Below are 12,907 nucleotides of genomic sequence, written 5' to 3'. Positions count from 1 at the left end.
GCATACTTAATTCATTAGATGCTAAATGCAAAACTCTTGGAATGTTTTTTGACTTGTCAAAGGCTTTTGATAATGTAAACCACAATTAACTACTAATTAAACTCAATAGAATAGGAATTAGAGGAATTCCTTTAAACTGGATGAAGTCCTATATTCATAATCGCACTCAGAAAGTAGTGTTATCAGTTGATGGGTCAAAATATTCATCCGAAGCATACCAAGTTAACAAAGGTGTTCCACAAGGCTCAACCCTTGGGCCACTCCTCTTTCTGATTACATCAATGACCTACCTAACTGCTTACCAAATCAATGCAACAATTTCAGAGTGTAAAAATCATTCGCCTTAACTGGGACTCGAACCCAGATCCCTCAATATCCGGTCGAGTGCTATAGCCACTTAAGCTATCGAGGCATCCTCTTAAACTCTGAAATTTTGGGGCTTTTAAAGGAACTAGATGTTGTGACGAAATGCCGTACATACGAGGGTCATCCGGAAAGTAGTACCCGTTCGTGCCGCATGAAGTGCTGACGACGCGAGTAGCCGCTGGACGAGGTCAGATAGCTTCAGTGGCTTGTCTGCCTTCTCTGAGCCAAGTTGCGTGACGCTAGCATTGCCTGTGTTGTTTCTGTGATTGTTTACAATGTTTAAAAAAATTGAGAACGCCGCCAGTTGTGAAGTGAGGGCAGTGATTAAATTCCTCAATGCAAGAAACGTTCGCCCATGTGATATTCATCGCCAATTAAAGGAGGTGTATGGAGACAATGTAATGGACGAGTCGTCTGTTCGGCGGTGGTGTCGCAACTTCAACATGGGGAGGGGGAACACACACGACGATGAGCGTTCGGGCAGACCGTCTGTCATTACAGACCAACTGGTGAGCTCAGTTGACGAATTCGTGAGGAACGATCGGCGCGTCACAATTGATGACATCTGTGAGCATTTTCCCAATGTTTCTCGAACAATTGTTCATGAAATTGTTAAACACCATCTGCATTATGCAAAAATTTGTGCAAGATGGGTCCCTCGCGTATCTCAATGAGCTGGCGGCGAAGGACTATGCAGCAGGAATACAGAAACTTGTCACACGTTATGACAAATGCCTTAATTTGCTTGGAGATTATGTTGAGAAGTAGTTTAAAGTATCCTCTTTCAAATAAAATTTTTTATGTTTGTTAATATTTACTTTTGTGTCTTTATTTCACGAACGGGTACTACTTTCCGGATGACCCTCGTACAATGTCACAGGCATTCGTATTCGTGCGCGAGGCGCCACTGTCCACGAGGTTAAAGCCAACTTTAAACACTTATGGTGTTAATACTTTGACAAATTTCAAAGAAACTGCGGGAGATGCCGCAACAGTAACTTTTAACGGAGTCATCCGCTAATGTGCATTTCAATGCAACCATTTCTTGTGGAAAAATCTAAGTCTGTCAAACTTACAATAAACAAGTGGTGTACAGACAACCTTCTAGACTTATATGTAAATAAAAGTAAAATAGTATACTTTACACGCAATAAGAACGTGACAGATGATCTGCTGGTAAAAATCAATGACCAATCAATTGAGCATGTGACAGAATGCAAATTTCTAGGTATTTCTCTATGTGCAAATATTTCTTGGGATACTCATGTAAAAGCCCTTCAACACAAGCTCAGTTCAACTTGCTACTTATTAAGACACCTGTATGAAACTACAAGTAAAACTGTACAACTCAATTTGTGAGATGGGGAAATTTATTCAAATATAACCTATAGTATAATATTATGGGGATCAGCTGCTATTTCTCAAACCATCTTTAAAATGCAAAACAAAGCTATTAGAATCATCACCAGGAAACCTCACAATGCTCCATCAAGGCCTCTTTTCCGTGAATTAAATTTGCTACCACTCCCATGCATCTACATAATGTTTTTAATTCTATATATAAAAAATAACATCGGCAACTATTCTCTCGGCAACTCTGCCTATCATCATCATTACACCAGAGGCAGGAATGACCTCCATTATGGGAATATAAAAACTAAAGCATTGAAATTAGGACCCAATGAAATGGGCATCAGATTATATTCCAAACTACCCAAAAGTATCAAGGATACAAAGGGACCTGCTGCATTCAGGCATAAATTAAAAAGATATCTACAGCGCAATATGTTTTACTCGGTTGATGAATATCTCAACAATATTCCCAACCAGTAAGTTCATACTTTTAGTTTCTAGCAATGGTCATGGTCTGATTCATGTTAATGATCAATGATTTTTCTGAATTTGATATTGCATCTGCATGTTACAGCCAATGTTCATGGGATTGTACCAAACATTTATGTAACTATGAGCATCATTTCTTTTATGTATCTTAACTGAGCCTGTGTCTTTGCTCCTCATTGATGTGCCTTATATCATGTACATACACCACCCACCTGGTATTTTTGTATTGTGATCTTTGGGCAAATAAAAAGTAATAAAAAAAATAATAATAACACCCCACAAGCCGCCGCAACGGCGTGTGATGGGGGGTGTTAGGTCATCACCCGTAAATCTTCAGTCATAGTTTAATTTTGCAACTCCATTTTGATTTCTACTGCTGTTTTTCCCAGCCATAAGACGCATCCTAATTTCTCTTTTTAGATTTTACCAAAAATACTTGTATTAGACAGAAAAGATTCTAAGAATTTTGATGCTAATAATTTATACGAAGAAAATTCAATTAATGCATTAAAAAATAAGCAGCCATGCATATGTCAGTATGTATTCGTCATTGCATCCCAGATATTCGACATCACTGAGCCAAACTGACCAATAGTGGCCCAGTTTCCACATTCTGAAGTGAAACTCATGAATTCAAGTTTAAATGTAATTCTGTACGAAAATCTTCTCTCTTAAAATCTCATGAGGTTATTATCACTTTGACTTTTTATGTGATGGTTAGTTTCTGTAATTATTTTGATATTATTGAAATTTGCATTAAAAACAACCATTTTCCATGCCTTTACGACACACTCATACCACTTAAGGATGAATACCTGCAGGCTCAGAGTTTATCAAGAGAGAGACATTGTATGCATGCAGGTATTAGCTGATGGTTGACATCCCCGTTAGCCCAAACGTATTAAGTTTCATAGCAGCACCACATGTGAGATGAACTAAATGCGCTCCATTGTATAAATTTATGATTTATTTGGGATAACTTTAGGAAGTACTTTCTACATGATATTACAACTCTGTTTCTTAAAACCCTGTTCCTGTAACCCTGGCTTATAAGACAAAGACTGATTTTAGAGCATATTTTGGAGTAAAAAAATGTGTCTTATGGGACGGAAAGTATGGTACTTTCAAAAAATCACACCGTGGTGAAAAGGTTACCGTAGTGTGATTTTCTCCAGGAGTTCTCTCAAGTGATTTAGTTCTTGACAGGTGAGATATAGGTAATAAACATTCTGGCAGTAAAAGATTAATGGTATCAGAAGTTCAAAAATTTAACTTTTTAACTTAAAAACAACAGATTTATAACTAGTGCCTACGCATTTTTCTTACACTTTTATTTGGACTGAAATATCACCTCTACTTACAAGGTGTTTTTCTTGTTTATCTTATTCCATAACTTACTTGATCTTTATCTTTTAGGCGCTGGGGACCAAACTGCACAAGGCCAATGAAACACAATCTGCATACCACTTCATGAATGCTAAAAATATATCTTCTTCCCAACATTAAGTACTTCTTAATCTTTGAAGGAAGTGAACCAACTAGGTAATGCTGACGAATTGGATGATTGAGGTAATCTTCTATGGAAGGCACTTCACAAGTGACATTATAAATTTTGACAAAAAGAGACAGAGGGATTCTTAACAACCAATCACTCATAAATGTCCATCCTTCAGGGAAACCTGGGGAAAAGACAAAGAAAAGAAAATTCATAAACTGCCCTGATGTTTAAAAGATCATTTGCATGAATAGAGCAATTCAAAAATACCCTTAATTAAATTAACCACAGTATTTTGTGCCCTTAACCCTGGGAGGTGTAATGAGGTGCGCTTGTACCATCCATACATATTGATAATACATCTTGTGTAATTACAAATTATTATTCAACCAAGGATTGTAAGTATCTCAATATTTTAAAATAGAACAAACTGAGGAATAACAATGCTTATTCTAATGTTTAGATTGATTTCTTCATAAATCTCTATACCATGACCAAATTAATAGTAGAGCTCAAAAGAATATTATAAAATACACCTTGCACTCTATTCACAGTTACTATCTTATTAGTTATCTACACCTTGAGATATTTTAGGGCAAAGGTAGAAGGTTATTATTGCAGATAAAGAATGGTCTTAAATGTTTAAACTTATATTTTGCATCTGCAACACTCCTATTAGATATTGCAATCCTATGTTTAAAATAATTATGGCCACTGGCAAAGGAATGTAGAGGCCTTTTGATAGAACATAAGATAAGAACAAATGAGTAAAACTTAAGATTTAAAATAACTTTCTACAGATCCATAAAGTTGTCTTAACTTCCTGGGGTACATAGATACAAACAAATACTTTCTCTTAAAGTGACCCTGATTGAGATTGGTAAAAAATCTGTTATGCTTGTCAAGAGTAATTTTAACTCTTCTTAACACTTAAAAAACTAGCAGTTCTATAAACTACTACTCGGGCACAGCTGTAGTAAATATGGTCCAAAACAATGAACACTTATGCATTTTGTGCAGACAACGCTGCAGTTATCATTCATCTTCTGCTTCAGATTTTATAGCAGTCACTGCAAAATATGCCTTATATATCACACTATTTTATCAGGCAAAAATGTTATATTTACGAGGCCAGAGCTATTTAAAGACAGCACTTGAAATCAGCATTGGCCTTGACTTTTGAAGATCAAGTTAAAAAAAAATAAGTACCCAGTGGAGTTTATAACAATTCATAAACTGGGATTTTTACTACACTAGAATTAAGAAACCAGTTAAACTAGAATTTAAATTCTTACCTGAATGCAGCGGAAGAGGAGGGATGAATGTCTTCCAGCAAATGTTTGGGTAGTAAATAGTTGGCAATTCTTGGGTTAATTCATCATCAACATCACCACCACCCAAGATGATTTTCTCTACCAGCGTTTGCTGATCAAGCCCTTTTTCACCTTCATACCCATATATGAGATAAAATAAATACCTATGCAATAACTTCATTCTCACAAATTTAGGGCAAAAACCATATTTCTTGCCAAATATCTAGAAAAAAAATAAAAGCAGTGAAAGCAATATGAATGCTAACAATTAGAAATAGTATATATATAGTGCAAAGGCATTACAATGAAGAGAACTGTACCTTCCCTTTAACTATTGTGGTCTTTTCTTTATCATCTGTATTAGCAGCATCTTTCTGGTTTGGAACACTTGAAATTTTCTTCTTGTCTTTCGAATTTTTATTTCCCGAGCCAGATTTCTTTCCACCTGAAGATCCAATTAAAGTTGCCTTTTGGTGAACAAAAAACTTTACCTTTGCTTGTTCCACAGCTGAATGTATAACAGCATCATCTAAATAAAGAAAAGCAAAAGTCATCAAAATGGCCTTGGGCTTCCAATGCAAACCCCATACATTAAATAATAGTGTGTCACCAACCTTTGGCGATTGAGGGGTCACATATAAAATTCAGATTTCGTGTTTTACTCTTCATTCTCAAAGTAATGTTAATGGTTTTAATGATACCATCTTCTCTTAGTGAGTTGATCAACCGAAGAAAAGACCTCTTATCAATCTTTACATTATATCCCTCTTTATCTTCTTCTTCACTGATGAACTATGAGGACAATTTACAATTAATATTAAATAAATGCAACAGTTTTTCATCTAAATGATCATAAGAAGTATTACCTGCATAAGCTTGGTATAGTCATAAATGACTTTATCAGCCTTTACACATTCCATTATCAAATTGGCTCTTTTCAGGAGGCGGTAAGTCATGTTTTCTTTTTTTAGATTCCACTGATTACATATCATATCTCGATACCTTTTATACCTGAGTTAAAAGAAATATAATGAAACAGATGTAGTCAAATTGTTGGCAAATTTAAATATAATTTAATATTAAATGCTAACAATACAAGAATTGACAAAGTAAGAACCATAAAATGGGAGCTTAAATAAATAGTATTAGGATATTTTTCAAGTCTTTCCAAATGCCTTTGATGAAATACATATGCCCTTTGCCTGTCTAACTGCTTTTCAGAAAGCTTATGGATAAATAATACATTAAAAATAACTATAAAAGTTTATTACCTTTGAGTAAATATCCTGTTCTTATGACCCTAATGATAATGACTAAATAATAGTTAGTAAATCCAATGTACCTTTCTTTAAAATGGAAGAGGAGTCACCAACTCCAATTATACAGGGACTTTTAATTATTCATAAGCTTCTTCAAGATAACTTGAATAAATATCTTCAATATAAAATGCTGTATCTGGTTCAGGGTTAGCTTTAAAATTGTAGAGTGCGGGTCACCTGATGATGATGTAATACATCGAAACCCGGTCGTAAAATTAATTTTATCAAGTGGAAAAGTACTACAATCAGTTATTCATTATCTCTAGAGTGTATCAATCTACAATTTTAAAGCTAACCCTGAACCAAGCATAGCATTTTATAATGAAGATATTTATTCTGGTTATCTAGAAGAAGCTTATAAATAAGTAAATGTCACTGTATAATTGGAATTAGTGACTCCTCTTTCATTTTAAAAAAAGGACCATTGGATTTAATAATTATTATTGAGTCATTTCCAGTAAATTCATAATAGCCCATGTATTATTTTGATATATTACATCATCGTCAGGTCACCTGATGATGATGTAATACATCAAAACCGGTCGTAAAATAAATTTTATCAAGTGGATAAGTGCTATGATCAGTTATTCAATATGTTGTATTTTCACCACATCAGGCCTGTAGCTACTTGCTCTTGATATACATTGAAGTAGATATAAAGATGATTTAGAATTGTTTTTCAATAATTATGTAGCATATGTATTAATTTATGGAAAATAAAACAATAAGTTTGATTTCACACGCAGTGGAAGTGGTTCTCAGGATCATCAATAATAGGATGGAGAGAAATACTAAATGATTACTTAGAAGATGATCAATTTGGATTGAGAAAGGGGAGAGGCACGTGTGATTCCATGGCATTGATGAGGTCATTAATAGAGAGGAACATAGAATACAATCAGCATTTTTACACTCTGAAATTGTTGCATTGAAATGCACATTAGCGGATGACTCCGTTGAAAAGTTACTGTTGCGGCATCTCCCGCAGTTTCTTTGGAATTTGTCAAAGTGAAAACACCATAAGTGTTTAAAGTTGGCTTTAACCTCGTGGACTGTGGTGCCTTGCGCACGACTACGAATGCCTGTGACATTGTATGTACGGTATTTCGTCACAACATCTTGTTCCTTTAAAAGCCCCAAAATTTCAGAGTTTAAGAGGATGCCTCGGTAGCTTAAGTGGCTAAAGCACTCGACCGGATATTGAAGGTTCTGGGTTCGAATCCCAGTCAAGGCGAATGATTTTTACACTCTGAAATTGTTGCATTGAATCAGCATGTATTTGTCTGTTTTGTATATTTAAGAAGGCTGTTTGATAGTCAATTAGGTAATATTAATTGATGTGTTGCAGAAAATAGTTGTTTTTTTATGAAAAGCAAAGGAATTATTAATGCACAGTTATGTAGCTCATGTCAATCCAAAACCTAACTTAACCAGTAGAATACAAAATAATAATAATACTTATCCAGTACACTTATTTATTTTGCATCTTCCTTGTTAAATATAATAGAGTGGAAACTTGTTTAACACACCTATCATATCAATTAATTTGCAAAATGAGCAAAAATATTGGCAGTTAGGTTTGCTGATGACCAAGCTTTAGTTTGTCAGTCAGCCAAGGGGCTGCAGAATTGCTGAGTGAATTGGAAATTCAGTGCGACAGGTATGGGATGAGAATCAATATTAATAAAACAAAGGTTATGCGATTTTCTAGAAAGAAAAAGGCTAAGCTTAACATTAAAGTAGGAGGGCAAAAACTAGAGCAGGTAGAACAGTTTACGTATCTCGGCAGTGTTTTGGACCAACACGGTCAAAGTAGTAGGGACGTAAGGAGAAGAATTGCGCTAGGCAAAGAGGCTTTCACAAGGAGGAGGGAGTTGATGATGGGGACGTTGAGTAAGGATGTTAAGAAAAGACTCGTAAAAACTTTGATATGGAGCGTAGCTATGTACGGCACGGAAACGTGGTCATTGAACCAGGAGAATAGGCGTAGACTGGAGGCTTTTGAAATGTGGGTGTGGAGAAGAATGGAGAAGGTGAAATGGACAGAGAAGAAAACAAATGAGGAAGTACTTGGTATGGTGGGCAAAGAGAGGGGTTTGTTGGGAGCAATCCTATGGGGGCAGGAAAAGTGGATGAAGGGGGTGTTGACCGGCAGTGGGATGTTGAAGACTGTGATAGAGGGTAGAATGTTGGGCAAAAGAGGAAAGGGAAGGAACAGGATATTGATGTTGGACGGGATGAAGGGAGGAAGAAAGTACTCAGAGATGAAGAGGGACTTGATATAGAGTAGGATGATGGATTTTGTGTTTTGTTAGGAGTAATAAAATATTTGTTTGGTAGTTGTGTCCATCCAAAAACCTACCTTAACCGGTAGATTACCTTAAAAAAAAGTAATGAGGAAAGGGGGAATTCCCAGATTAATTGCACACTAGCTTCTTCAGTTTGTGTTTAGCCTTCTGCTAGCATCTTAGCGTCGCTAGTAATCACACATTTTCCAAACTTTGTTCAGACCTATTGTTACTGATTTTTTGGACAAAGTTAAATTATTTTGTGCAGTTTTAAAATTGACCCTGAAGAAAAATTTGTAAAAAGAAAACCATAAAAGAATAAAAAGAACAGTAGAAACAAAAAAATAAAATCACTGCAATTCAGGAAAGAGATGTAAAATGGCTGGTCTAGGACACACATCAACAAACAGTCGACATCAACAATTGGCTTTTTCTTAAAGACTATGCGAATAGATGCTTCAAATAGAATCTTTGTTGACAAATAGAATAATAGTTGACACGAATATCGACACAATAGTTGAAATGGTATCAACAAAGTTAAAATGTTGCTTCTCATATGTATAAACGAAAATAAATTGCAATACGGCACCGTCAACAAGAATATAATTTGTGAGAAGGGGCAAGTGATTTTTGCCGACCTCATTAATAAGATATTAGGATCATCAACAGCTGTAGAAGTATTTAGCGTGAGCCATGCATGGTTCAAGAAGTGAACAAGAAGAACCAGCATCCATCGCTTTGTGAGGTATGGTGAAGCCGCAAGCCCTGACTCAAAGGCAGCAGAGAACTTCATTGCTGATTTCAAGAAGCTCATATATTCAGAGGGTTATTTGCCCCAACAGGTTTTGTGATGAGACATTTCTTCTGAAATAAGATGCCGAAGTGAGCCTATACTTGTACATGTCACAGTAAAAGAGAATGCACTGCCCGGCCACAAGCCAATAAAAACCCATCTCACGCTTCTATTTTGCAAAAATTCAAGCAGCAATTTGTAAATGAAACCCTTAGTTAATTACAATTCAAAAACTCCATGAGCCTTCAAGAAGTGTTACATACAAAACAGCAGGCTAAATGTGATGTGGAGGTCATGGGAAACTGCTCTATCTAACCCGGCATATGAGGCATCAGCCTATTGAGGTAGTGGCGATGCATGCCAGAAATTTATTTAATAATAATCCTGAGTTGCAATTTTACAGAATTTTGAAGTGCCGGCAAACACAAATGCCTCTAGATAACTTCCGAGTAAAAAGAAATTAGATACGTGTCAGGTGTCAATCCTAAAGCCAATGCTGAATATTTAAGAAATACTCAACACTTCCACAATATGACCACAAAAAATACGACCACAGGCAGTACCGTATTTCCCCATCGATAACACACACGCTATCTATACAAAAATGTTTTGATGATCGAAAATATGACAATGCGCGTTATGTAATGAAAATTGAAAAAATCCAAACATTTACAAATCTATGCACACAATAATCTATAGAAGAGTTTTGCAAAACTAAATTAGTCTGGAAGCATGCCTTTCTAATTGCATTCTATTTTATACAGATCTGCTACTGTTACAGTTATTTCATCTCATAAATCCATGAGAAAAAGAAGAAACATAATTTCTATATTCATTTATTCTAATACGTAATACTTCACGTATAAGTAGAGTACGTTGCATTATATACACGTACGTATAAATAAATGATAGGATAGGCAGATCTCTCAAATCCAAGAAATTCATCACCTGAATCACGATTAAATGAATTAAGCGCATTTATTATCTCCTCAGGCACATCACCAAGTTCACTCTCTGAAGTTTACTCTTCCTCATCTCCTAGCAATGGCGATGAAATATTGCCTAAAGCTTTTTCAAATCCATTTTTTTCACTAATCCTTCTCACACCCTGCCAACTTTTCAGGATCCACTGGTTTATTTCTTGTTAAGACACTATTTTAATCCTTTCCAGTTATGTGTAGTCTTTCATACCAGAAAAATCATCCACTTTTCCCAACTAGAACGTAACTTTGATTGAAAAGATTTATTAATGGATAAATCCTGGCAGCCTTGAGATTTCCTTTCTCTTTCATGAAATTAATTACCTCTAGCTTAAACATCGCTGTGAACAATTTCCTTCTCTGCGGGTAATTTTCTTGAGAAAATTCTAAATAATAAAATCTTAACTCAATCCAGGTTTGAAACAATCATCATGTAGGCGGCACTTTCATAGAACTTGGAGGGTGTCTAGAGCAGCTGAGCGCCAATACTAACAAAGCAAGTAAAGCAAACAAAACAGGAAAATTCTAGTTCGTCCATTCTCTTATTTTTATCATATTTGATTCGCTGAAAGTTAATTTATAAAGCAAATCAAAGGGCTCACAAACCTATGTCTCGTTTCGACTTACGAATCATGGTGAAAAAGCAATAAGATGGCATATTGTGTTGGCTAGTAAATATTGTTTATTTTTTGACCCTTCTGGTGTTTGCAATTAATTTCATTCACCTGGCTCTCACCTTCTGTGTACTTACAGTAGATATAGCTAGAGGCAATTATGATTCCATGTATTCATTGTTTGTTACTATCTATTAGTAAATGGATATAGATGTATTTTTACACAAAATATATACATAACACACACACAGATGTTCGGCATCTATACACGTTCAAGATAACTATGAAGCCCTGGGCGCGCGGTATCTTAACAAATTCTTGATAACTACAAAGTTCTGGGTGAATGTTATCGATGGGCAAATATGGTAATTTGCTACTGTTGTCTTCCCCATAGTCAAAATTTCCCAATCGAGTTGATGGTCACCTGGTTGACTGCAATATCGGTATGGAGTATTTCTTAAATATTCAATGCAGGCTACAAGATTGACACCTTACATATTCACAACATCTTTGTTTAATAAACAATTTATATTAATTATTTTTTGCTTTCAAAAATCGAGTTTGCATTCCCAGTTGCTTCATCCCACAGTCCTAAACAATGTGTTCACAATTTTCTTTGAATTAACCTTGTACATAATTCATCTTTTCGGCATGGTACCCATTATTGTATTCGTTTCACTAAACAAGGGTTTCGCTATATTGGAAAGGTTGCGGAAGAAATTATGATCATTTTATGAGGTTTTACAGTAATTTTTCTTTAAAAATTCACCAATCCTCAGAATTAGTTTCTTCTTTTCCTCAAACTGTACTATTTGGGCATCAAAAATAATTTGTCACCACTCATCCATGCTTGGAACTGATGTTCTTGTGATTTAAATAAAAAAAATCCAGAATACAACCTGCCAATCAACCATAATTAGGTCAAATAATGACTAATCCTCATAAATTAAGATGTAGTAGATCACTTAGTCTGTTATATAATTCTGTAACATCAACATAGCACCAACAATTGATAATTCAAACATGACACCAAACTATGTAAATTCAGGGTGGAAACCTCTTGAAGACTAGGTATCAGTGTGAGAAAATAGGCAAATCTATATGTACCTAACTGAGAAAACAAACATAACTTACCGTTTCACATTCGGTGTTATCACAGACTCCTCCACAACTTCTGTTTCAATATTCTCGCTACACATTTCCGATGCTGAGATCGGAGGTTTTGATTGAGTATTTGGATTTAGATCGGTTACATTTGAATCATTTAAATTGTTTATTTGGTCCCCAGAGTTTGGAATGCTTTTGACTGTTGGGAGATCTTCCGGGTCAGATTTTGAACTAAGCAATTCAATCATTTTCTGCTTCTCCTTTTCATATTGAACAATTATATCTCCTTGTTTGGAATATTTTCTGCACACAAATCTGAAATGAGAAAGTCAATCTGAAATTTAATACTTTGGTGTTTGATAAATTTACTTAAATAAAAAAAACACTAAATTAGAAAAAAAATTAGGGGGGGGGGCCTGTTTTACAAAATCACATGTTAATTTACAAGCCAAATGAAATTGGCTAGAAATTTTAGATAAAATATTTTGAAGCTAAATATGCTGTGAAAAGGTTCACCGTATCTGAGATGTGGCTGACATTAGTATTGATAAACTTTATTTTTTAGCAATGGTTCCCTAATGCTGGTGTTTTCCTCCAAACTACCAGTAATACCACTCTCCTTCAATACTGACATGACTCTCAAGAAGACAGCTTATGGTCGTTATTTTTCTGAAAATGAACTGACCATGAATTAAGTGAAAATTGACAATTGCAATTTAATTACTAATAATTTTACTTATGAGTGATGCTTATGCATACAAATTTTACAGTTACACCATGCATATTAAAT

The 12,907-nt window shown here is 35.1% G+C and overlaps 1 protein-coding gene across 4 annotated transcripts in view; it reads right to left on the bottom strand.

Annotated features, from left to right (window-relative positions):
- Nucleotides 1-12,907, bottom strand: part of LOC139697789 (general transcription factor 3C polypeptide 1) — a 71,722-nt gene that overhangs the window by 46,233 nt on the left and 12,582 nt on the right. For all 4 annotated transcript variants that reach the window (XM_071596632.1, XM_071596635.1, XM_071596633.1 and 1 more), the window contains 6 exons: nt 12,145-12,432; nt 5,883-6,027; nt 5,631-5,808; nt 5,337-5,545; nt 4,999-5,239; nt 3,607-3,887 (listed from right to left, as the gene is read on the bottom strand). In XM_071596632.1, the coding sequence (XP_071452733.1) occupies nt 3,607-3,887; nt 4,999-5,239; nt 5,337-5,545; nt 5,631-5,808; nt 5,883-6,027; nt 12,145-12,432 (1,342 nt within the window). The remainder of the gene's footprint in view (nt 1-3,606; nt 3,888-4,998; nt 5,240-5,336; nt 5,546-5,630; nt 5,809-5,882; nt 6,028-12,144; nt 12,433-12,907) is intronic.

This window comes from Hetaerina americana, unplaced genomic scaffold (genome assembly GCF_022747635.1).
Source record: "Hetaerina americana unplaced genomic scaffold, ioHetAmer1.1.p SCAF_8, whole genome shotgun sequence".
NCBI classification, from domain to species: Eukaryota; Metazoa; Arthropoda; class Insecta; order Odonata; family Calopterygidae; genus Hetaerina; species Hetaerina americana.
This window is presented reverse-complemented; position numbering and strand designations above follow the sequence as displayed.